At 44.8% G+C, this 23,829-nt stretch overlaps 2 protein-coding genes across 2 annotated transcripts in view; both read left to right on the top strand.

Moving 5' to 3' along the window:
• The window catches only part of LOC135814609 (ATP-dependent RNA helicase A-like), a 97,063-nt gene that overhangs the window by 67,763 nt on the left and 5,471 nt on the right, over window positions 1–23,829 (top strand). Inside the window, exons 20-29 of the mRNA XM_065327762.1 lie at window positions 6,518–6,612; window positions 7,352–7,425; window positions 11,057–11,209; window positions 12,161–12,321; window positions 13,935–14,046; window positions 14,832–14,999; window positions 15,261–15,351; window positions 21,515–21,557; window positions 22,208–22,263; window positions 22,921–23,088. Coding sequence (XP_065183834.1) covers window positions 6,518–6,612; window positions 7,352–7,425; window positions 11,057–11,209; window positions 12,161–12,321; window positions 13,935–14,046; window positions 14,832–14,999; window positions 15,261–15,351; window positions 21,515–21,557; window positions 22,208–22,263; window positions 22,921–23,088 — 1,121 coding nt within the window. The remainder of the gene's footprint in view (window positions 1–6,517; window positions 6,613–7,351; window positions 7,426–11,056; window positions 11,210–12,160; window positions 12,322–13,934; window positions 14,047–14,831; window positions 15,000–15,260; window positions 15,352–21,514; window positions 21,558–22,207; window positions 22,264–22,920; window positions 23,089–23,829) is intronic.
• LOC135813319 (uncharacterized) lies at window positions 290–2,724 on the top strand. Its single transcript, XM_065326420.1, has 2 exons — window positions 290–462; window positions 693–2,724. Exons 1-2 carry the CDS (start codon window positions 290–292, stop codon window positions 2,617–2,619), a joined length of 2,100 nt encoding a protein of 699 aa, XP_065182492.1. The 3' UTR covers window positions 2,620–2,724.

Here is a 23,829-nt window from a genome sequence, read left to right as displayed (position 1 = left end):
CAACTCAAGCACATGCGCCTATGTGTGAGACAAAACGACCCGCAAAATATAGCAAAACACACAAAACTCACTCATAAGCGCATGGGCCTTTATGTGCGTCACTACAGTAGCTGATTACTGTGAAACTGGGGAAACTCCCTCAGCACAGCTCATAGGCCCATTGCGTAATGATGTCATGCGTACGCGACCAACCTGGAAAGTGCCGAGTTGTGGGCAGAAGCAAATCTAGGCCGTGTCAGCTGCTTCTGCAAGTAAAGGAACACTTTTCGTAGTCTTTTGTTTGTCGGAGATGGAGACGCAGGCTGTGAAGCTCTCCGAGGACGATGTGCCTGGAGCATCGTTAGGTCGGAATCCTGATGGCTCTCAACGCTTGGCAAGTCAACTTTCCGTGAAAGAATTGAAGCGTTGGCTAGCTTGCCGTAATGCTCGTCGATCGGGAACGAAACCTGAATTGCTGAAAAGGTGAGATTTGTGCTGGGATTTTTCTTTAGACCTATTTGCAAGACGGTATGGTAATACATGTAGTGAGTAGAACCGGGAAGTAACATTGTTTGGGTTTTATGTCACTTCGCCTTTAGTTAGGAATTATCCCACATATCCTCCCATAATCATTATTTTCCTTTTTCGGTTGTCAATGTTTTCTATTTTGAAATTTATTTCGTTTTTTGGGTGTTGTTCTTTGTGTTCAACAGAGTTGAAGACTACATACGTGGTGGCTTGGCACATGAAATTGTTGACCCTGATGGTGGTGTAAACATTGCTGCTAAAGCTGAGCGTCTGAAGTCCGCAGGTGTCGTGCACCCCAATCTAAGAAGTGTCCCCCCGTTCCCCACCGAGGGATGGAAGGATAATCTAAGTCAGCTGCCATCATTCTCATTCCGAACCCTGTATGTGCATTTCACAGAGCGGACGGTCCAGGAAGTCATCAGTGGGCAAGAGATTGCAAGAGGTGACGACACTGCTGCTATTCCTGCTACTTCACATGCCAGTGATTCTACTGATAGTGCTGTCGCTGCTGATAGTGCTGTCGCTGCTGATAGTGCTGTCGCTGCTGATAGTGCTGCCGCTGCTGATAGTGCTCTCGCTGCTGAAGTTGATGACGAATGGGAGGATGATGATGGGGAGGATGACGAGGAGGTTGGTGATTCAGGCACAGCCAAGTACAGCTCGTTCCGTGGAATAGACAAAGGGTTCAGGTTCTTCAAGTCAGGCCACATCCAGAAGATCCAGTTCAATTCACTGCCTGTCTTTCCACAATTCTGTTTTGTCCGCTGCGTCGTCCTGCCCTCTTTCCGTAAGGACAGGAAATACAACGTTCGGATATGCTGCACTGCTGGCGGTGTGTCACATGTCCCTACGGTTCTCACTGCCTATTGCACATGCCCTGCTGGGTTAGCTGGTTCCTGTAACCACATAGCGGGCCTATTATATGCATTGGAGGACTTTGTAAGGCTTGGCCTGCGTGAAGAGGCAGCCAAAACGTGTACTGAGAAACTGATGCAATGGAATCAGCCCCGAGCAGCACGCGTCAAGGCCAGCAGAGTAACGGAAGTCCACCTGAAGAAGGACACGTATTCAGGCAGAGATCTTGTAGAAAAGAAAAAGAGCATCCCGTTTTATGACCCCAGGCCTACAAACCGCAGATTCGTCAATCCTGAGGCAGTTGCCAGGCTGCGTACTGACTTGGAGCGCGTTGAGGAGAAGGCTCTGGCAGAGGACAAATCAGGAAAGATCAAGATGTATGGCAGCTCATGTTGGCTAAAGCTACTTGAACCTTCTCCTGTCCCAAGCTCAGATGACTCGGAATGTGACGAGGGCAGCAGCAGTGAGTCAGACAGTGAGCGCCAGATGGGTGTACCAGAGTCTTCTTCTGAAGCGCCTGTGCCTATGGCCGCTATTGATCCGGAATCGCCTGCTGATTTTTATGAACACCGTGTTGCTGTGTCCAGTGCCCGTGCAGCTGAAATTGCAAGGGAGACGAAGGGACAGTCAACTAACCTCTCCTGGTACAACGAGCGGCGACTACGAGTGACTGCAACACTTGTTAAGAGTATTGCAAGCCGACGAAGTGATGATTTCTCCACCATCATCAACAGGAAATTGGCTCCACCGCAGCATCCTACAGCGGCTATGAAGTATGGCTTAGCGCATGAATGTGATGCTGTCAAAGCCTACATCACACGTGCACAGACTTCGGATGTTCCTGTTGTCGTCGAATCCTGTGGCCTTTTCATCCATCCAACCAAACCATGGCTTAGTGCTTCGCCTGATGGTCTCGTCATGGTCAATGGCAAACTGCAGCGTGTGGTGGAGATCAAGTGTCCTTTCACCATGCGGAATGGTATGTCGCTTCGTGAGTTTGCTGGACAGCAGACTTCATGCTTGACGGATGTTGATGGCAATTTGGTCCTCAAGCGAACGCACACCTACTACTACCAAGTTCAAACGCAGATGTATGTTTGCGGTGTGGAGGCTGCCGACTTTGTCATATGGTTTCCAGATGGTCTGTTTGTGGAAACTGTCGCTGCTGATCATTCCCTTGTGAAGGAGTTTCTGCCCCGACTGGAGAAATTTTATTTCTCGCATTACCTTCCGGCCATTCATGCTGCTCTAATGTGATGTTGTTCTTAATGTCAACACTGGACTTCTTTCGAACTTTCTTTTCCTAGTTACTATTTTTTTTACTAGAGCCACGTAAACCCGTCATGTGTAAGCCATGAATAAGGGGAGTGGTGGCGTGGTCTGGGATGCTCTGCCGACCTTGGGTCTCGGCTTCATCACAACCAGGCCAATAGCAGAGAGAGAGAGAGAGAGAGAGAGGGAGAGAGAGAGAGAGAGAGAGAGAGAGAGAGAGAGAGAGAGAGAGAGAGAGAGAGAGAGAGAGAGAGAGAGAGAGAGAGAGAGAGAGAGAGAGAGAGAGAGAGAGAGAGAGAGACTTCACCATAGCACTATTCGAGAACTCACAATCTTCTTTCAAAGTTCTTGTTTTCCATTCAATCATAAAATACACTGTTAGTTCTCGTGGAGTACTCACAATCTTCTTTCAAAGTGATTGTTTTTCTATTCAATCATCAAAATTAATACACTGTACTTGTGGAGTACTGAACACGATTTGTAGGCGTCTGAGTACTGGCTGGGTAAGGGACTGGTTTAATGGATGTGCCAATAGGAAGCACTAGTAAAAGGAATGGCAGCTTAGAACACCGTAGGTGACGAAATACAATAATGATCAAATAATAGGGTGTGGGGTGGTGCCAAAACCAGAAAGAACAGAGTAATGACAACGCTCTCAACGCAGCAAATAGAAAGAATAATGCGCACAGCTGCACCTAAATAATACAGTTTCTGGGAACACCACCGTTTATGTCTGTGATAATATAAAAATGTTCGCTTATTTACATAATTATGTACATTGTTCAACAGGACAGGGCGATTTATGAATGAAGGTGTGAAAATTGTATTGACATCGAGACCATATCAGGTAGCAACCAATGTGGGTTGGTAATTGCATAAAACACACGCTGAGAAGACAGCTTGCTCAAGAATATCAAATAAATTGTTGTCAATGACACCATCCAGAAGACGATATTGCTTGATGCGGTTGATGGCTCTTTCCACATGAATTCTTACAGCAGCGATGGACTTCGTTTCGACAACATCCTGGGGGAGCATTTGATGTGCCTTGGTGTTAAATGGTGGAATATTCAGCCGGACACCGTATGGAGCAAGGAGGTCTTGGATGTTGAAGCCCTTGTCCGCCATGACTGAGTCACCATGGTCCATCAGTGAGATGAAGCCCGAGTCAATGACTATATCCCTGTCCGAGATTGACCCCTCATACAACGTGGAGACAAAGCTGATAGTTCCGTTAGGAGTGATTCCGATAAGGGACTTGCACGTGGTGTGATTTTTGTAAGCGGAGAATGCTGCATTGTTGGTGGACAGACGGGACGGCCGCTCGATGAAAAACTCGGTGCAGTCAATAATGACTCTAGTAGTGGGGTAGTATATCTTGAAAGATTTGGGCATGTCTTTGTCGATACGCCGACGAGACAGGAACACCAGCAATTCTTTAAAGGTCACATACATCAAATTCACCCATGATGTGAAGTACCTTGACAGGGTTGAACTGTCCACCTTGAATCGATCTGCCAGATCGTCCAACACGAGTCCTTGCCGTAACCTGACACATACAAAGAAGAATTGCATCTCCAGGCTGAGTTTAGGCAATGGACCATTCTTTCTCCCGAGTCGCTCACCATCAAGCTTCGTCCTCGATCCTTTCCAAGCTCGCATCTCAGCAGCGTCTGACTCCAGATAGCGAAAACATGCCATAAACATGTCAAATGACGTGAAGCCGGTGTAGAGCTTCACCATGTGGGCCTTCTCAGAGAACCTACGGATGTCAAATTTGTGCAGGACCAGGCTTTCCTTTGTCTGCCTGAGTTCCTCTTCCAATGTCTTTTGCTCTTTCCACAGTTTGGAGCAAAGACCCACACTCACATCCCGAGACGACTTAGCGGACTGCAGTTCTAAGTCAAGCTTCTCATTTTTCAAGTTCAATTCTGCTACTTGTTGCCTGAGTCTCTCCAACTCATCCACTGAGTCGTCTTGGTGGCTGCCCTCACCGTCATCCACAACCATTGCCTGAGCATCTTCGTCACTCGAACTGGAGTCTGACGTAACCGGCTTCAAGAACACCCGCTTAGCTGGTGGTTTTCACGAAGGGCCCTGTGTCGCTGATTTATGGAACGAGAAGACGGTAGGTACTGTTCCAGGTACCAAGCGCGGTCGAGGTTTGCCACCCTTTCCCTCCTTTTGTCTTCGTTTCAAAGCACGATCACTCACAACACGATAGTCACTTTCTTGGAAGTGTAGTCCGCAAACTTTTGTTGTTTTCGGCTTCACCTTGAAGTGCTTCCCTTCATCACGACGAATGGCATGTAGCCAAGCAGACTTCAAAGCACGATCGGTTGGAAAGTCATGGAACTTTGGTGAATTTGGTTTTCCATACTCAGATTTGCACAACGGAACACAACAGTAGCTACATGTACCAGTGACTCTAGGCTTGTCACCATCGTCTCCTGACAGAGAAGAATCGCTGCTGCCATCGGGATCAAACCCAGTCGCCGCCATCACATACGGTACTACATGTACAATGTACAAAACTGAACTAAAGACACGAACAAGAAAAAAAGCACTGCACCAAACAATCAAAATAAATTTTTACAAACTCTTTGGCAAGGAAGAGGTTAACCGGTTGCGGGCAAAGACTTTTGCCCACAACTCGGCACTTTGCCACGGCACGCGATTACATCATCTCTCCCAAATATAGGATTACGCAATGAGCTAATGCAGCAACCGTAACTGGTTGGAGAATTTTGAGATTGGCTCAACTTTCGCGGTCCGATTTGCAATGCAGACCTTGTTTTGCAGCAAAGTCGTATGCTTCGCTCAAGAGTTGCTTGTTTATCTGTACAAGTTGTTCGCAGCTATGGAAATGCTTAAGATTCGTACGCCCACAATGGTATATTGTGCTCTGGGAAAGTCGTCAAATCGACATCACCTTTGCTGACTTCTGCGAATTGTAATTCACGTGCTCGCATTACTCTTTTACATCGTGACATGCAATCACTCTTTGGCGTTGCACATCGTAATATTTAAAACAAAAAGGAGTTAGTATTGACTACTGCATACATCATCACTGCATGCAAGGTTCCAAGCACGCTTTGAATAGATTCATAACTTGAATAGAAGCATGGTTTGAAGCCCGGCATACGGCCCGTAAGCACCTGCTACACCTTGCATGCAGTGATGCATTCGTGTAGCATGGACTACAGTCTTTTTTTAGTGAGGCATTCGTGTAGCATGGACTACAGTCTTTTTTTAGTGATGCATTCGTGTAGCATGGACTACAGTCTTTTTTTAGTGATGCATTCGTGTAGCATGGACTACAGTCTTTTTTTAGTGATGCATTCGTGTAGCATGGACTACAGTCTTTTTTTAGTGATGCATTCGTGTAGCATGGACTACAGTCTTTTTTTAGTGATGCATTCGTGTAGCATGGACTACAGTCTTTTTTTAGTGATGCATTCGTGTAGCATGGACTACAGTCATGCTTTTATACGCGACATTACGGTAAGCGGATTTAGTCGATGAATAATTTCGTCGTCCAACTCCAAAGAAAGACAGTTTATCTGGTGGAAATTTTCGACCATGTATGTTGAAACATTGTGAAAGGCTAGGCAAATCGACATTAAGTTAAATTTAATCTGAAAATTCTTTGGACAAAACTGACAAAATTAAATTCCTGACCAATATTTCTGCTTGTACAATTCTTCTTTAGTAAGACTTTACTGCTTTTAATATTACTGACATTGTTGTTACTGTTCTTGCTGCTGCTGCTGCCATTGCTGCTGTCGTTGCTGCTACTGCTGCTTCTGTTGTTGCTGCTGCCGCTGCTGTCGTTTTGTTGCTATCATGACGTTGCTTTCATCATCATTGTAATCGTCTGCAGGTGGTCGGAACTATCGCTTGTTGCCATTGCATTCACAAATTCCTCGTGAAGATCAGCATCGTGTCTTCATGCCAGTACCACCTGGTGTCACTAAGGTTAACCTTTCTTTTTCTTTATCCATTTCTGATTGTGTCCACTACTTCAAGTATCAAGGGCGGGGGGGGGGGGGGGGGGGGCGGTTGTCAATGTCATCTCTGTCATTGTCATTTCCATTATTATCATAGTTGGTCCCATCCTCTCCAATAGCACAAAGCCAGCACTGATTGTATGCTGGATCAGTTGAAATCAGTCTCTGCTCTACCATGGTCGTCATGCCAAAAAATTATCTGACTGAAAATATTCCGAAATAGCCTTCAGTGAAGTCTGTTCTTTGAAGATGATGAAAACTACTATCTACTAGTACTAGCTAAAATGTCCTCTCCAAAAAGATTCTATATCTGAAGCCTGGGAGATATTTGACCACCTTTCGTTTTGGAGAGGAGCGCACGTGCACCGGACTCTAGCTACAAGTGTGTGACTGTTTGACTGCTCTATGGGGATTGTGACTGTTTGACTGGTGACGGGGGATTGTGATTAGTCAGTAGTCATGGAGTCAATAGAGTCATGGAGACGTGACTGATCACTGAGTGGTGTCTGAGTGGTATCTGAGTGGTGTCTGAGTGGTGCATATATAAAGGGCCCCGCACACCTGTACTTGCTCCACTAAATCCCACGTGTTTGGACATGCACCTTTGCGGTAGGAGCCTGCTCCTCTCCGTTTGTTCCCGGATCTATTGTAACACGTCTCATACAAGGCATATTTATCTATTGTACCTGTACATTGCATCCTCACAGGTCATCTTGTCAACAAACATTGCTGAAAGTAGCATTACGATAGATGATGTAGTCTTCGTCATCGACTGCTGCAAGTAAGTGAAGAAATCATGTTTGTTTGGTTGGTTCCTACATACAAGCGTCTACCATGAGTCAGTCTACTGATTCTTGTATTTTTTGACCGGGTGATGTGTAACTTTTCTGAATTGCAAATAGACCACACGCAAAATCATGCATACACAAACTCGCACACATGCATCGCATTTTCATTGGTCATGCCTGAGAGTAAGCAATGGTCAGTAGAGTGCCTCCAGACTCATCAACATGGCTACCCTGTAGCACCCACCTTCCCATTGCTCTCTATTGTCCTCCCCCTGTAGCACCCACCTTCCCATTGTTCTCTGTTGTCCTTTTCATGTTCTCCCGTTTTCCCTGTCCCCATGGGGCAGTGTTATTGAAGTAAAAAAATCACGGTTCGCGTAGGAAAAATGAAAAAATATATAAAAATGCACTGGCAGTTGAGTAGAGAGTCTTATCTTTATGCTTTCATTGATCATTGATTAGAGAGTCTTATCTTTATACTTTCGCTGTTTTTAACCTTATTGCGCATTCACATTTTGCCGATTCTGTTTGCAGATGAGTATGGATTTTGGCGAAAGCCTGACCGTGACAAAAAATCTCTACTTTTTAAATATTCACAGATTGGCAGTGATCAAGATCCGGTAACCTTTCACCAAGTAGTTGTAGCATCTAGGGAGACGGCACAAGACCATAATACCCTGAACGATGTGTGTTTCGATCCAGGGTTTGGAAGTTCGGCCTTATCCGTGGTCTGTGCAACTCGCGATCGCGGCCTTGACCTGCTGACCCCAAACTCGACCTGGCTTAACAGTGCCATATGCGCATTTGTTTGAATTGGCCCAGCCCCACGGTGACTGGAACAGGCAGTGCGGATCGAAACCAGCACCGCTTCATGCTCCAGTCACCATGAGTACATGAAAACCAGAGTGTGCAGCTCGGATGTGTTGCTGTCACGGCGGAATTCCGTGATTACATCATTTTAGTGATGTAGTGCGTACAAGCAGGATTCAAGCAGGTCTCTTTCTGCACAACTGCAGCTCAGTTGTACGCACTACGCCATTTCCCGCCTCAGATCTGCGCCAAATATGATGTAATCACGGAATTCCGCCGTGACAGACACCCATAGCAGAAGAGGCCCCAAGCTGCACACTCTGGTTTTCATGTACTCTTGCAGTCACCCATGTTGTCTTCCTACAGTCCATTCACCAAATCGGGGCTCCTGATACACTAAAACTATGTCAAAATACCATACCATATGTGAAGCTCGTAGCGCCAAAGCCAGTCCTGTGTGTTGTACAGTAGGTTGTTAGCGACATGTAGAGCATATGACCATCACGTGGTACGTTGGAATCGCGAATAGCAAGGTCCCTGGTTCGAGGCCAAGTGGTGTGACTGATGATTTTTTCTTTCTTCCGTATCTGGCTTGCAAGTGTTGAGTTTCGGAGAGAAAATAGCAGTACGAGGCATGTGGCCTCTAATTTCCTAATACATTTTTTTTAAAGGGAAGAAAACACATGAGAACGAATTATGCAGCAACTATCCACAACTGTAACAAGATGATAAAGAGTCAGAACGTGCGATAATAGGGCGCAAAACTGACAGGCTACTGAGACATTTAGCGACCTGAAACCTAGCTCTAACACATCTCCAGTGCGCAAACCAATAGCCTTCCAACTTGGAAGGTTCATGGCTACGTAGGACCAACGAGGGGAAGGTGAGCGCAGCGAAAATGTGCACAAGCTAAGACCCACGGCAACAAAGAATGCCGACTGTTACAGGACGATGATCTTTTTTACATTAATTACTGGCTCAGTATCCGAGTTAAAATTCCCTAGTACAGTAAAACCTGGTTTAAGCGACCTCTCGTTTTAGCGACCAGCTGCTCTTAACGACCGTTTTTCCATGCACGAACAGTTCTACACACACACTGTGGGACCTGGTTCTAAAGACCACCTGTCTTTAATGACCGCTTTTCCTTGCACCGTGGGGTGGTCGCTTAAACCAGGTTTTACTGTACTTTGAAATTCTCCGTGAAGTCCAAATTTGACATTATAATGCAATGAATAAAACTACAGGCGCACTCATATCACAATCATTGCAACGAATAAATTGTTCCAGAACGTTTTCAACATTTTCTAATCAATTATGTGCTACTTTCTTACTTGTATCCTTGTTTTTGTCACTCCAAGTCAGTATAAATCCTATTGCTATTTTGATATTACCGTAAAGTACCGCCAGAGCGCCCCACCATCTCGTCCTTTCGTGGTCGTCTTGTGGGGATGGTTTCCTGTCTGTAGGTCATACGATACGAGCCGTGTACACACATTGCACGTTGTGCAGTCAATTCGTAGTATTCCGTACCCAGTTTACCTTCGAGCGGAGACGTGCTCGATCTACAGTCCATTCATAAAAAGATGGGCTCTGGCTCTGGCGAGCTCCCGTATTTGGCGATTTTTCGTGATTTCATCGTACAGAGTGCAGTGCTGCGAAATTTGAAATTTGAAAAAGGGTCCAAAAAGGGTACCTGAACTGGGGTTCGAACCGCACAATGCACGTTTGCAGGCAGGGTCAAACGGCCTGGATTTTTATGGTTTTTCCCAATTCAGTGCTGTTGGGGCAAAACCTGGCCGAAATTCTATTCTTGTTATGGCTTGCTTTTTGGACAAAAAAACTTCAGAAACATAATTGGAAGAGGATTCCATAAGGGATTGCAGAAAAAAAATTCTAAAAAAACTCAAAGTTTGACCCATTTATGGCCAAAAGCTAGAAGTCCATCTTTTTCTGAATGGACTGTAGCGCTCCCCATAAAAACATGCCGAGTGTGACCTTAGTACACGAAGGTTCTCGCACCGTACAAACTTGGCAGCATTCTGCCATACGATTTTCTTCCCTTGGCTGTAAAATCAAGGTGGGGCGCTCTCGCGAGACGGGGCGCTCTTGCGGTACTTTACGGTATATTCAGTCACGAGTTTCCATTGATAATTGTGACGAGAAAACATTCTGGAACAATTTATTCGTTGCTATGATTGTGAATCCCATTCACTGCACCCATGCTTCCCTCGTGCCAGGCCACTAGTTCCCAATTAACCGTGGGTCGCAGCACGGCTGGAAAAAATCCTTCCGCTTCCAAGCAGGACTTGAACCTGGTACCCTCTGCTTCTCGATCATAAGAGCTGCATCTGCGCCTTGATCCAAGAGGGTGATGGCGTTCCTGCGGATGCGGAAAACTCGGATTTCAGCCGAGTCTCACGCGAACCGTGAAATTTTTATTTTATTTTTTATGATTGTGATATGAGTGCGCCTATAGTTTTTTTCTATTTTCACAGGATTCACTTCATCTTTGGCTACCATAAACCTATAAGTCATTGACTTTACGATCTTGAATAAGAATGAAGTGAGACTGTGAAAAACCTATTGGCCTAGATTTGACGGTGAATGGACTGTACATGCTACAAATCCCTGGTTTTCAGTGTTTTCACTTAATCACAAATCTGCTGTGTTTGATAGGATGTTGTGTGTATTTCCGCATGTAGATCCACGTATGACAAGCAACAGTTGCATTTCAGTTATACAGACAGATTTCAAATTGCACTTTTTCTCTTACAAAAGTGCAAGTCTCTTTTTCTGTGTCTCTGTTGTTGACAGGCAGAAGCAAAAGGTGTTCACATCGCACAATAACATGACCAACTATGCTACGGTCTGGGCATCTAGGACCAACCTCGAGCAACGTGCTGGTCGTGCTGGTCGTGTACGCGAAGGCTATTGCTTTCATATGTGCAGCAGAGCACGTTTTTCAAAGTAAGGACCTGTACTCCCAAGATTTCTTGTTTCCATTATTTAGTGATCTCTAAGAACTCTTGTTTCAATTAGACAATGGCCTCTAAGAACTCTTGTTTCAATTAGACAATGGCCTCTAAGAACTCTTGTTTCAATTAGACAATGGCCTCTAAGAATTCTTGTCTCAATTAGACAATGGCCTCTAAGAATTCTTGTCTCAATTAGACAATGGCCTCTAAGAATTCTTGTCTCACTTAGACAATGGCCTCTAAGAATTCTTCTCTCACTTAGACAATGGCCTCTAAGAACTCTTGTCTCACTGGTCTGAATTCTCTACTATGGACATACTAGTACAAATTGCGAATACGCTTTTTCAGTGTTTCCTCGAACTTGTAGATCCGTTGTACGTACACACAGCATGCAGTAGACGAAATAAACCATGTTGAACTGCAATGGATCGCCGGTATAACGGCAGTCAACAGAAAGTTTAGTTGTGCAGTTACAGCTCAATGCAATGATATTCCTTTTGCTTGAGCAGAAGTCATGAAAAATACATCTGCTAATGATGGATGCGCTAAAAAATTGGTGTCCAGGGAAAACGGTCAAAATCAAGGGAATTCAGCCTCGTTGTCCAGGGAACTCAAGCCTCCAGGTTGGCATATATGCATCCTAACCGGTGTGCCCACTTCATTCCTGATGATGGTTATTTTATGACCGAAACGTTGAATTGAAAAAAAATCTGAAATGAATTTTTGAAAAGCAGTGATTGAGTGTGAGCCAGTGTTGCTCACAAGCCAAATTTTACTTATGAAGCTGCGTGATGCGTCCTACAAGATTTTAAATCTGTGCCTTTTCAAGGAAATATGTCACATGTGCTTGAAAATCATTTTCTACAAGTAATTTGTGCTGGGTTTTTAATCATTTTTTACAAGTAGTTTTTGCTGGGTTTTTGATGGGTTTTTCTATCTGCAGCCTGCCCCAGCATGCAACGCCGGAAATACTACGCACACCATTGCATGAGCTGGCCCTAAGCATAAAGCTGCTCCGTCTTGGTGAAGTCTCTCCCTTTCTGTCGAAAGCTCTTGAGCCACCTCCTGCTGACACGGTTGAAGAGGCTGTAACTTTGCTGAGAGGTGAGTTGTATAGAGCCTGTTAGCCATCTCCCATGGTTGATGGTGTGATTTTCACATTCATAGTTGTACTTTGCATTTCTCAGTTTGCACACTTGACGAGTACTGTACTGTTGGTCGCTGAAGAACTGGGGGTCGGCCTCCTAGCCCAGACCGTTCTTATCTTCATGTAGTACAGTCTATGTACAGTGGAGTCGCCGTGTTGTATACCGTAAAAGCCCGTAATAAGGCCCTGGGCGGAAACGTTAGTGAAGGTCAAGAACATGTGCGTCAATTTGGGCATGGGCGCTAATGTGGGCTCGGGTGCTATTTCGGATAAGTGAAATCAAACTAATTTTCACATCATGTCGTAGTGCTACAGGTACGTATAAGGTTAGCACAGTATGCTGTACACTATGTATAACTTACTACAGTGCAGTGCATGCACGTGGAGCTGTGCATGCACTGCACTGTGTACTGGGTCTGTGCTGTCGCCCATGGGCGTTCACACAGAGGTTGGCCAGAAAATGGGACAAGAGTGTTGGTACACGGCACCTGGGCATGTACACGGGTAGTGGACGTTATATTATGGGTGGGCGTATTTACGGGCTTTTACGGTACATTGGTATGCTGTACTGCTTGGTACAATTCTAGCTAGCTGGTCGTTCTTTGGCTTTGGCCCCGGGACCCGACAGTACTGTACTGTAAGAGGTGCAGTAGCAGTCTGGACTCGAGTCCCCCCTGTACATGTCATGTTTAGCAGAGATGCTGCTGGGTCTGGACTCAAGTCCCCCCTGTACATGTCATGTTTAGCAGAGATGCTGCTGGGTCTGGACTCAAGTCCCCCCTGTACATGTCATGTTTAGCAGAGATGCTGCTGGGTCTGGACTCAAGTCCCCCCTGTACATGTCATGTTTAGCAGAGATGCTGCGTCTGGACCAAACGCTTCATCCTCATCTCTGATAAAAAAGGTCGATAGAAGTACATGTCCTGTAGCCACTTACAAACAGTTCCCACTCTGGAGTATGACAATCGTACAATCATACACAAGGAGAACCACTGGCAAGCATTTGAGATCTTCAATGTAGGAGAGTGATATGACTGATAAAGAGAATATATTCGCTTGTATATCCACCTCTAGGGACAATTCGAAGTGCCATGACGTTTAGGAACGGATGTGCTGGATACTGTATAAGTACGAATTTTCGTTCACTTAATCTTTCGTTACATCACTCCACCAGCAGGTTCGTTACGTACTAAATTTCGTTTTTGGTCGAGGTCTGTCGAGGGTTGTCACCCCGAACGTTCAGAAGGGGTCACTTTAGTTTGGTACAAACTTTAGTTATCTCGTGCCCCCTAACGAATATAGCGAAAGTTAATTCCAAACGAAACTTTGTACTTATACAGTAGCACTAGTAATACTAGAGTGATTTGCTGTTGTTAATGTTGCTGGTCATGCTGCTATCGCTGTCGCTGCTGTTGCTGTTGCTGTTGCTGCTGCTGCTGTTGCTGTTGCTGTTGCTGTTGCTGTTGCTGTTGCTGTTGCTGTTGTTGTTGTTGTTGTTGTTGTTGTTGTTGTTGTTGTTGTTGTTGTTGTTGTTGTTGTTGTTTCGTTTTGTTTTGTTGCTCTTGTTTAGAAATGGATGCTTTGGATAGCCAGCACTCTCTAACTCCGCTTGGTGCAATCTTGGCTCGTCTTCCTATTGATCCGCGACTTGGAAGGATGCTAATTCTGGGCTGTTTGTTCCAGTGAGTACACAGAGTAGTGTAGCAAGGCGTCGTCGCATCGCTGACTTCTTCTGTGAATGGTATTTCGCAAGTTCACATCGCACACCTCCATCCCACATCGCGTCGCATCGCCCATCGCATCGCAAAAAAAGCTTTTGTGATCCCGCTTGAGCCGCACCCCCTGTTTCGGGTCCAAAATTCGTGTTTTTGTTGACATTCGGTGTGTAAGCCACACATCAGGCTTTGAATGTTTTGGCAACCTAGCCTAATGGGTATGGGTGCAAGACGTTACCAATGGTAAAACAGTTGAGAAGCACGACTGAAGTTCTAAAAAAGTTGCCTAGGTTGTCCATCACTCAGAACTGACAACGTGTAGAAGCTTCGCACAAGTACAATGATGAACTGCAGAACATGAAAAGTAGCTGAATGACACCATACATGCATTATAATAAGCATAGAGTGCTGTAGCGCTGGTTGATTCACATCTAGCATTCGGAGTATATTAAAGCCACGGGGGCGATTTTGGGGTTTTTATGCGCTTCCAGGTACGGCTAGCACCCCGGAAAACACGATACTATCTATTTAAGCCCCTCGAACTTATGAATATACCTTTACTAATGAATAGATAAATTAAATAAAAAGCTTTCTTGGAGACCTGAACCTGAAGTTTGTGTTCTTTCTTAGTGTTCTAGAAAATATATATAACCTTGATTTATTTTTATTTTTTATGAATGGACTGTGAAGGGACCGGCACACTCATTTGACAATATGATGCTGTGATGCTGTAATACTATGATCTGCTTTAGGTGTGGCGATGCATTGACTACAATAGCAGCAAGTACCTGCTTCCCAGAACCTTTCATTACGCCATCTGATCGACGTCGCTTAGGTTGGGTTCACAAGAACCTTGCTGGAGATCGGCATAGTGATCATGTGGCATTGCTTGCTGCTTACCAAGGATGGGAAGAAGCGAGGTCAGTTCTCTTTCTTTCTACTAGCAATGGTCATGTTAATGGTCAAGACCACTACTCGGCGCATACCCCCGTTGGCTCACTTGGCTTTGCTGCACAAACGGTCTTAATTTCAACACATGTGGGCACTTACCCTCAACTAGTGCTTGCTCACGATTTTGCGCTTCTGGAATTTATGCCATTTAGTACGTCTCCTGCCTGTCTTTTTTCTCTCTCTCTGTCTCATGCATGTTTGTTGCATGCTGTTGTTTGTGTTGAATCCAGCATGTCAGATGAGGGTGAACAAGCTGAGATTGGTTACTGTGATGCCAAGTCCTTGCAGTTACAGACTTTGAGAATGACATCTGAGGCCAAGGTATGGAGATGCGTGTTGCTAACTACACAGACTTCGTTCACACCACAACACTGGGGATGAAAGCGCAACCAAATCCTTTCGGATCCATGGTTCGTTTACACTGCAGGCGGAGCAAAACGTATAAAAGTGTGCACCGAAACGGAAGAATACCAAAACACTGACCAAGGTGGAAGAATTTGAAAACGGAAATGTTCTGCTGGATAAATTTGGAAACGGTGTGCTGGGCCTCGTTACCGTCACGTTTGTATCGTTTTCGCGCATCCACCAGGAATTACAAAGGGTTTGACAGTGTTGACAGTGTTGACAGTGTTGACAGTGTTGGTCATGTGAGAAGTGTTGTATGGAGTGTTTGACTGTGATTGGTACTTCCACAACAACACTTGATACATGGCCAACTTTGGCGGATCCTTCGCTCTCGTGCAGATGCGCGAATACAAACGGAGACCAGCTCGGATCAGCTCTGATCGTGTAGACGCACAAAAACGGTAAAAGAAATGCGGGAGCGAAAGCGGAAAACTGGTCGTGCATTTTTGTGTAAACGCAGCTTCAATCTTGATACTACCTAGATCCTTTGACTGCTTGGCCTCCTCTGAGGAGAACATACCATCGTAGAGGTTGCTCATTGTTGTTCGGTTCTCTTCCGCAGAATCGCTGGGGGAGAGGATGAGAGCATATGGCCGAAAAAGCTATTCCTTTTCTCAGTACCTACAGAATTCATCATGTGAGCTAAACAAAGGCGAACACAACCAGTGAAGAAGCTTCGGATACTGGCTAATAATTCACTCATGGAAGTGGAGACCACAAATCACATCAGCGTGGCATCACAAGATACTATTACCGTATTACCTCCATTATAAGCCCCGCGCTTATATATACAGTCAACTTCGCTTATAACCACACTCGGCGGGGCATCAAAAAAGTGTCCTTATTCGCGAAGTGTCGTTATACCCGAAGTCTCATTATAATATATTATGTATTACAGTTGGAAGGGACTTTGCTCTGGGCACGGAAATGCTGTCGTTATTCACGAATTGTCGTTATATTCGCAGTCGTTATAAGCGAAGTTGACTGTATATATGTAGGACTCAGTATAGAGTCCATGCACTATATGATGTCCAGCACCCTATATAGAGTCCATTGGTCCAAAATCCACTATACAGAGTCCAGGAGTCCACTCAGTTTTGATCAGCTTCATCCTGCCGCGCAATCCCCTATAAGGAGTACACTTTTTCTACAAGTCCCCTATTCACGGTCCAGGAGTCCAGTTTATCCAGTCACGCCGTCCTGTGTGTTGTGCCCGAAAGAGTACACATTTTCAGTTTTGCTTGCCTCGTGGCAGCGCATTCCTTTCTTCACTTCAGCCATGGCTGCCAATTCTGCTGTGCAGTTGCTGACAGTAATCTGTCTCGAGCTAACCAAGGAGGATAAGGAGACGTTCAAAATCAAATCTGGAAAGCGTCTTGTGGTTCTCTGAAGACGTTTCATCAGTGCGCGGGATGAAAGCAGAAATTGCAGAACGAGAAAAGTTCAGCACAGTTCAAATCTGACGAGTCAGGTACACTGACGCTCTCTTTCGTTCGACGCCACAAGGATCCCCTGTTTGGCTGGCCATTGCTGCCAGTAAGACGTTTGAACGGTTTCATCAGAGCGAAGGATGAAAGCAGAAAGCGGAGAAAGAGAAAAGTTCAGCACAGTTGCAATCTGACGAGTCAGATACACTGACACTCTCTTCCGTTCGACGCCACAAGGATACCCCTGTTTGACTGGACAAGAGCTGCCTGTACCACCGTGTCAAAAGGCTGTCCAACTACATGGCAGGACGATGACTGAGGTAAGGAAGCTTTTACTCGTTTCGATTGGTCTGCTGGGCTGTTCTGTCGTTATGCTTGAATTTGTTTTCCATTTTCAAGGAGCGTATCGCGTTTGTTTGATGTTGCTTGAATGAATGCCCTAAAAGTAATCAACCACTTCGTAATAGTCCTCAAGGACTGCAAGGACTTTGCATCAATCGTATATGATCGTCTAGCTATCATCAATTATTATTTTATTTCATGAGAAATGTATTTTTATCCCTGTGATAATTATGTGAACTCCACGACACTCTTCCTGTAGTATGATGTCAAATACAATGGGATCCACAAACGCAGTGCCAGTGTACTAGTAGTAGTAGGACTAGGAGGATTGCTTGTATGCCAATGACAAGAAAAAGCTTCTCAAGCTAATACCAAGAGTGCATAAACAAGAGTATGCAACTGTGATCTCTTTTCTATGGACCAGATGCGCGGCGCGCTGCCTTCATTACATCATTCAGCTGCTGTCCGCGCACTGCGGAAAATCAAACACCGCACTCTTCCTCTGGTTTGAAATGAACTTTCGTACGGAACTGGAGTTCACGCGCCAGAATTTAGAGATCGCGTAGGTACTTGAACGAATCGAGCAAAAACAGATGGGCTCGTACGAGAAATTGTGAGTTTGAATGCATGCTTTCAGAGCGTGATGAAGGCAAGTTACGTAATGAAGGCAGCGCGCCACGCACTGACCCATAACCACAGTTGCATACTCTTGTTTATGCACTCTTGCTAATACTCGTATTCCCTGAAGTAACCATTTTGATGTCACGAACATGACATTGTGTCAGTGAAACTGCCTCGTGACAACAAATCATTGCATTTCCATCTTGGGGAAGACTGACTGACAGCAACGCTGTACAGATTGTTCAAATCATCTCATTTCAATTTAGTTGCAGTGAAGTGAAACACTGTGTACACTACATGTATGTTGGTGTGTCTGTGCGTCTTGAGTGTGCACAAACGATCTTATTCCTCATATTACTAATAGATTATTGTCCCCACCATCACCTGTTCACAGGTCTTTGAGTGGATTGATTTTCATTGAGCATCACATTCGTTGAGAACTTGGTAGTTGTGTGCTCCCATGCATCATTACGGTAATAAGCGTATCCTTGTGCTATCTATTTGTTGCAGGTGTGCTGATCTTCAGAAGCTTGCGGAACTGAGTGCTGCTGAACATTTGCATGGCCATGAGCAATGGTGAAGCTTGCTATTGCACTCTCAGCATGTGCTAGTATTATGCTCACCACTGCACTATGTTACTCTCTTAAACTACTACGTGTATGTAAACGTGCGTGTACCCGTCCCCGTACGCATTCGTTTCGTATAATTATTTGTTATCCCTCTTGACTTTACATGTAAATGGGTGGACGTTTGCATGGCTGTTGGAGTTGCGTGTGTATTGTGTCTCTACTCTTTTCTTGGTGTTTTCTTGGCGTTGTATAAGTTTGTGTGTGTGTGTTTGTGTGTGTGTGTGTGTGCGCGCGCACAATAATTTGAAAACAAATAATTAATCCTGGGCTCTCCATTATTCTCTTTCGATTCTTGTTTTTTTTCTAGGTATTTTCTTGGCGTTGTGTGGGTGTGTGCATGTGTGTGTGCGTGCACAATAATTTGGCAACACCACATGATTGAGATATTGTAATTTGCAGCGTCTGCGAAGAGACCACTTGATTTGAGGATGGTGTTTGTAGGGTTTTTCATGTAATGAAGTGGCTGCAGTGGTGCCTCAATACATATTTTTTTATCTTGAGAAGTGAATGATGTAAAGGATTAAAGGGAGAGACCGCATTCTGGTTAATATTCACTGCTTACAGCAGATCCTATGTCTATTTTCGAACTCGATAGGGGATGCCTAATTGGCTGGACTTTATACAGGGGGTGTAGTCCACATAAAGACTCTTTATAGTTGATTTCAAAGTTTGGACTCCGTACAGTTGATTTTGGACCAATGGACTCTATATAGGGGTGAAGCCAATTGGCTGGACTCTATACAGGGAGTGATGTCCATCGAAACTTTGAGCTCACAGTTGATTTCAAGTTTGGACTCTGTACAGTGGATTTTGGACCAATGGACTCTATATAGGGGTTGGACATCATATAGGGGCTGGACGCTCTACTGAGTCCAACATATATATTTCGATCAATCCGGACCCCGGACTTATATTAGAGACTGGGCTTCTACTAGAGACTGGGCTTATAATTTTTCAACCACCTGATACATGTACATTGCCTATGATTTTTTCAATATATCAGTAGCACAAAGTTTCCCAGCAGTACCGGGACTGCAATTTTGTGCTTCCTGGTACACTGAGTCTGAACTTTAGATCTCGGGGATCACAGACTTTTACCACAGCATCTGTTTATGTGATACTGTGTGACGTCAAACATGCATGGCCATGATCCATACAGCTCTCCATTATAAGCCAGGCCCGTCGTCGCACCAACTTTGGAGGTGGGGTGACCATGGAAGGGGGACCGCCCCCCAGCGGGAAAATTTTCAAAAATGAAAGCCAATTGCAAGCATTTCCGGGCATTTGGGGCCATTTCAGTGTAAGGGCGCGTTCAGACTACCGATAAAAAGTGACGGAATGGGAAAGTTTCCAAGATGATTTGATCACGTGACGTTACTGGCACGTTACCGGCGGAAAAGTCTTACTGCCGCGGCTGCTGCGGCAGTAAAACTTTTCCAGCAGTAAAAAGAGTGCTCAGGCTGGGGAAAAAAGGAAAATCCCTTCTCAGTGCCGCGGTGAGAGGTGCAAAACTTACGTACCGGTAGCGTTAGTTTATCGGTAGTGTGAATGTCCTTCACGGTTTATCGCCATTCACGGTTTGATGGGATTCACGGTAGTCTGAACGCGCCCTAACTGCTAACTTCAACGAAAGACTTTTGATTCTGCAACAAACCAAGAAGACGCTACAATCCCCCGGGAAAAAAATTTCAAAAATTGAAGCCAATCGCAAGCATTTCCAGGCATTTGGTGCCATTTCAGAGTAACTGCAATGAGAGACTTTTTGATTCTGCAACAAACCACGATCGACTGGGGACAAGAATTTTTCTTTATTTGCCACGTTTGCACTGAGCTGTGATCATCGCACTTCGTTGCAGTGTGCTCCAAAAAAAAAAAAAACGGCCGAAAAAGTGGGGCAGCCTCAGCCTCCCCAGCCGCCCCGCCCCGGCTGTGACCTTGTTAAGCCCTGCGCTTATATTGGAGACTGCGCGTGTACATGCATATTTTCGAAGCCCTCTTGGAGTACGCTTATAATAGAGACTGGGCTTCTTCAAGAGACTGCGCTTGTAATAGAGATAATACGGTATGTAGATTTTCAGTTGCAAAACAACACAAAATCCTTGAACATGCCTTTCACTTTGAATAAAAAATCAATAAAAAATCAATGTGCAGGCCTGTCAGTTTTGTTATGGGGTTTTGAAACTTGCTTTGGCCGCTTCAGCCTTGGGGATGGGAGTGTCCAGAACATGTTAACACTCCAAACACTCCAGACCAATCAAACGTTCCTGTTCTAAACGATCCTGTTCCGGATCCGACCAGTCAAATACACCCTTATTCTGCTACGTTTTCCAAAGAAATATATCATGAAAGGCTCGGCGATCCACTAGAAATCCCTTAGGCAATTGGTAGACATATATCACCGTCAGCTTTGTGCTGAAAGGAATCTCCTTGAACAAGCGGTCACGTGCTCCTGCGTACACCAGTCACCTGGTCACCGTGCCTGCAGGGTACAGCTTACTAGCCTGTTTGACCTTGTTTGGGTGCAGTCCTGTCACTCGAGTTGAACCTTGGTGTGAAAGTTGTCGCCTGCTGGCTTGGTGACCAGGTGATTTGGGCACCCAGGAGCACGTGACCGCTTGTTCAACCATGTTCGATTGGGAATAAAGGAGGAACGCTGCATCGCAGCCTTTTCGGACCAAAACCAGTCGACTCAGCGTCCAAAAGAGTACAACATATGGGCCAATCGCGGTCATCCGTGCTTTTATAAGAACGAAATGGCGCTTTTAGTGACATTTTGCATACAAATCCCCATCTAGTAGGGCGCAGTCACCCAGTTTCGGTGGAAGTGCGCGAGTTCGATTGGGATTCAAGTAGGAAGGGAGCGTCTCAGCTTTCTCGGACCAAGACCATTCGACTCAGCACCCCAAAGACTACAACTGGTGAAATTTTAATTTTTGCCTTAACTTCCCCTTTAAGGTTACACCGAAAATATCGTGTTTTACAGTACTTAAAATGCTTATTTTCTCTTCTCTGTACGTCTGTCTCCTGCTATCTCTCCCTCCCTCCTTGTTGTGGCTGCAGTACCAGCTCCGTGAACTCTTGCTGGGCTGTGGATTTCCTGAAGGTCTGTACTAGGGGACACTCAGTCTTGCATTGTTATGTACTGGCTGCTAATGGTCTTGTTATATTTGCAGTGTAGTGATTGTCTTTCCATTATAGTATTGCTACTGGTCACATTTGCAGTCTGATATTGTGGCACAATGAATACTAATGGTTCCCAATTCCCACCAGATACTCAGTTACTGTAATTTTATTTGATTTTATTTCACTCAACTCGTGGTACAAGACCAATTGGCACACATACGAGTGCGAGAGAGGGGTGATAGCCAAGCACTGTCCTACTTGACTACTGAGTTCACAATTCTGGGCCACTCTTCCCTACTCAGATGGAGTGCCCTGTGAGGTTCCGCTCCCTACTCATATTTGCTTTTTCAGGTTATCATAACAAAAATGCGAAGTCTTGGTTTAGTTGCACAAGCCAGATCCAATGTCCTATTGGGCAAGTTCGAGAGAGCGCAGCACTACACAACACTACATACCGGTAGCTGCTGCTGTCGACTTGTCAGACACACATGAATTAGTGTGTCTTATGTGTAGCGAAAGAAGGCGATATTGGAACAAATTGGTAGGAATTGGTGCTGGTCAGCTGTCTGTGCCCCCACTACTATTTTTTCCTGGCTAGAACCCTGGTATGACATGTGATTTGTTTTACAGACTGCCTGAAGCCACATCCATTTTCTGTGTATGGAGCAGATCACTACCTTGATATGGTGAGCCTTATTTATACATGTATGTACGGGAAGTTCACTCCATCTTGGAATTCCTTTCCAAGTGGTTTACTGGAAATATTTTATTATTTTCACAATTCTTACTTGCACATGTATTCAGAGCCAAGAGGTGAAAGTGAGTATTCTCGCCCAGCGGTATTGGTCCTGTTCTGTGTTTGTCAGCCAGAGAACAGCCGTTGCGTCACTGGCCAGAGTCACTCATGCGTTCAAAGCTTGTTTCGGAGTAACTAGTAAAATTTTGCTGCAAACATGAACCAGGATGGTTACCTTGCTGCCTTCATTGTTTCTGTGCTTTAAACCAGTCCAGCCACAGTAGGCATTAACATTCACTGTTGTTGTTGTTGTTGTTGTTGTTGTTGTTGTTGTTGTTGTTGTTGTTGTTGTTGTTGTTGTTGTTGTTGTTGTTGTTGTTGTTGTTGTTGTTGTTGTTTTTGAATTTGAATTCTTTATTCTCACGATTAGTGTTGTTGTTGTTGTTGTTGTTGTTGTTGTTGTTGTTGTTGTTGTTGTTGTTGTTGTTGTTGTTGTTGTTGTTGTTGTTGTTGTTGTTGTTGTTGTTGTTGTTGTTGTTGTTGTTGTTGTTGTTGTTGTTGTTGTTGTTGTTGTTGTTGTTGCGGTTGTTGTCTGATTGTATGATAGGTTATTGCTCTGCTCGTGACTGGACTCTACCCGAATGTTTGTGTTCACAAAGAGAAAAGAAAGGTGTGGACACCCGGAGACCGTATGGCCTTGATTCACAAGTCATCTGTCAACTGCTCCAACCAGGACGTTACGTTTCCATCACCTTACTTTGTCTTTGGAGAGAAGGTAAAGTATATTTAGTTACCTGCTTCGTGTCTTCATATACCGTATTTTTCCAGTTGTAAGTCGACCTTTTACGACTAAAAATAGAAGGAGAAAGGGTGGGGTCGACTTACAACCGGGATTCGACTTCTAACCGGGAACTATCAGTATCTTTAAAAAAAAAGACCTGCACTGCATGCACCATGTGTACACATTTTTGCCAGTTTATTGGCCTTTTTCAAGGATTGGGACGTTATACTCTCCAATAAGGAATGTTTACATGATTTGTTGATGTGCTAGTAGTAGGGAGTAGTTAGTAGTGCTTCGTTGGGTGACAACTTTAAAAAGCAGAATTGAGACCTCCGGATACGGGGGTCGACCTATAACCGGAGTCGACTAACAACCGGTAAAAAAAAATACGGTAGAAGCTTTCAAGTTGTTTTCGGGATAAGCCTGTGCATGAATAACCCAAAGTGAGGGTGTGTGGTAAATCACTCTCGTAAAGGAAAATTGCACTGTACAATGTCATATTCCTGCATGTTTTAACATGCATGTCTCTGTCAGATCTTGCCCCTAACTTTGGTTGTAGGTACTGTTGACTCTTCGAGCACACACAGTGCCAACTTCCAAGTTCTAATCCTGAATTTCTGATGTGTCCTGCTGGTGTTCGGTTCTATCATACTGTTATCTTGCTGCTGGCCAGCACTACCAAATAGTCGTCTTGTTGCTGGTCGCACTATCTATTAGTTGTCTTGTTGCTGGCTG

Source organism: Sycon ciliatum, chromosome 4 (assembly GCF_964019385.1).
Source record: "Sycon ciliatum chromosome 4, ocSycCili1.1, whole genome shotgun sequence".
In the NCBI taxonomy this organism is placed as follows: Eukaryota; Metazoa; Porifera; class Calcarea; order Leucosolenida; family Sycettidae; genus Sycon; species Sycon ciliatum.
Note: the sequence above shows the minus strand (reverse complement) of the source record. Positions and strands in the feature narration are given on the sequence as shown.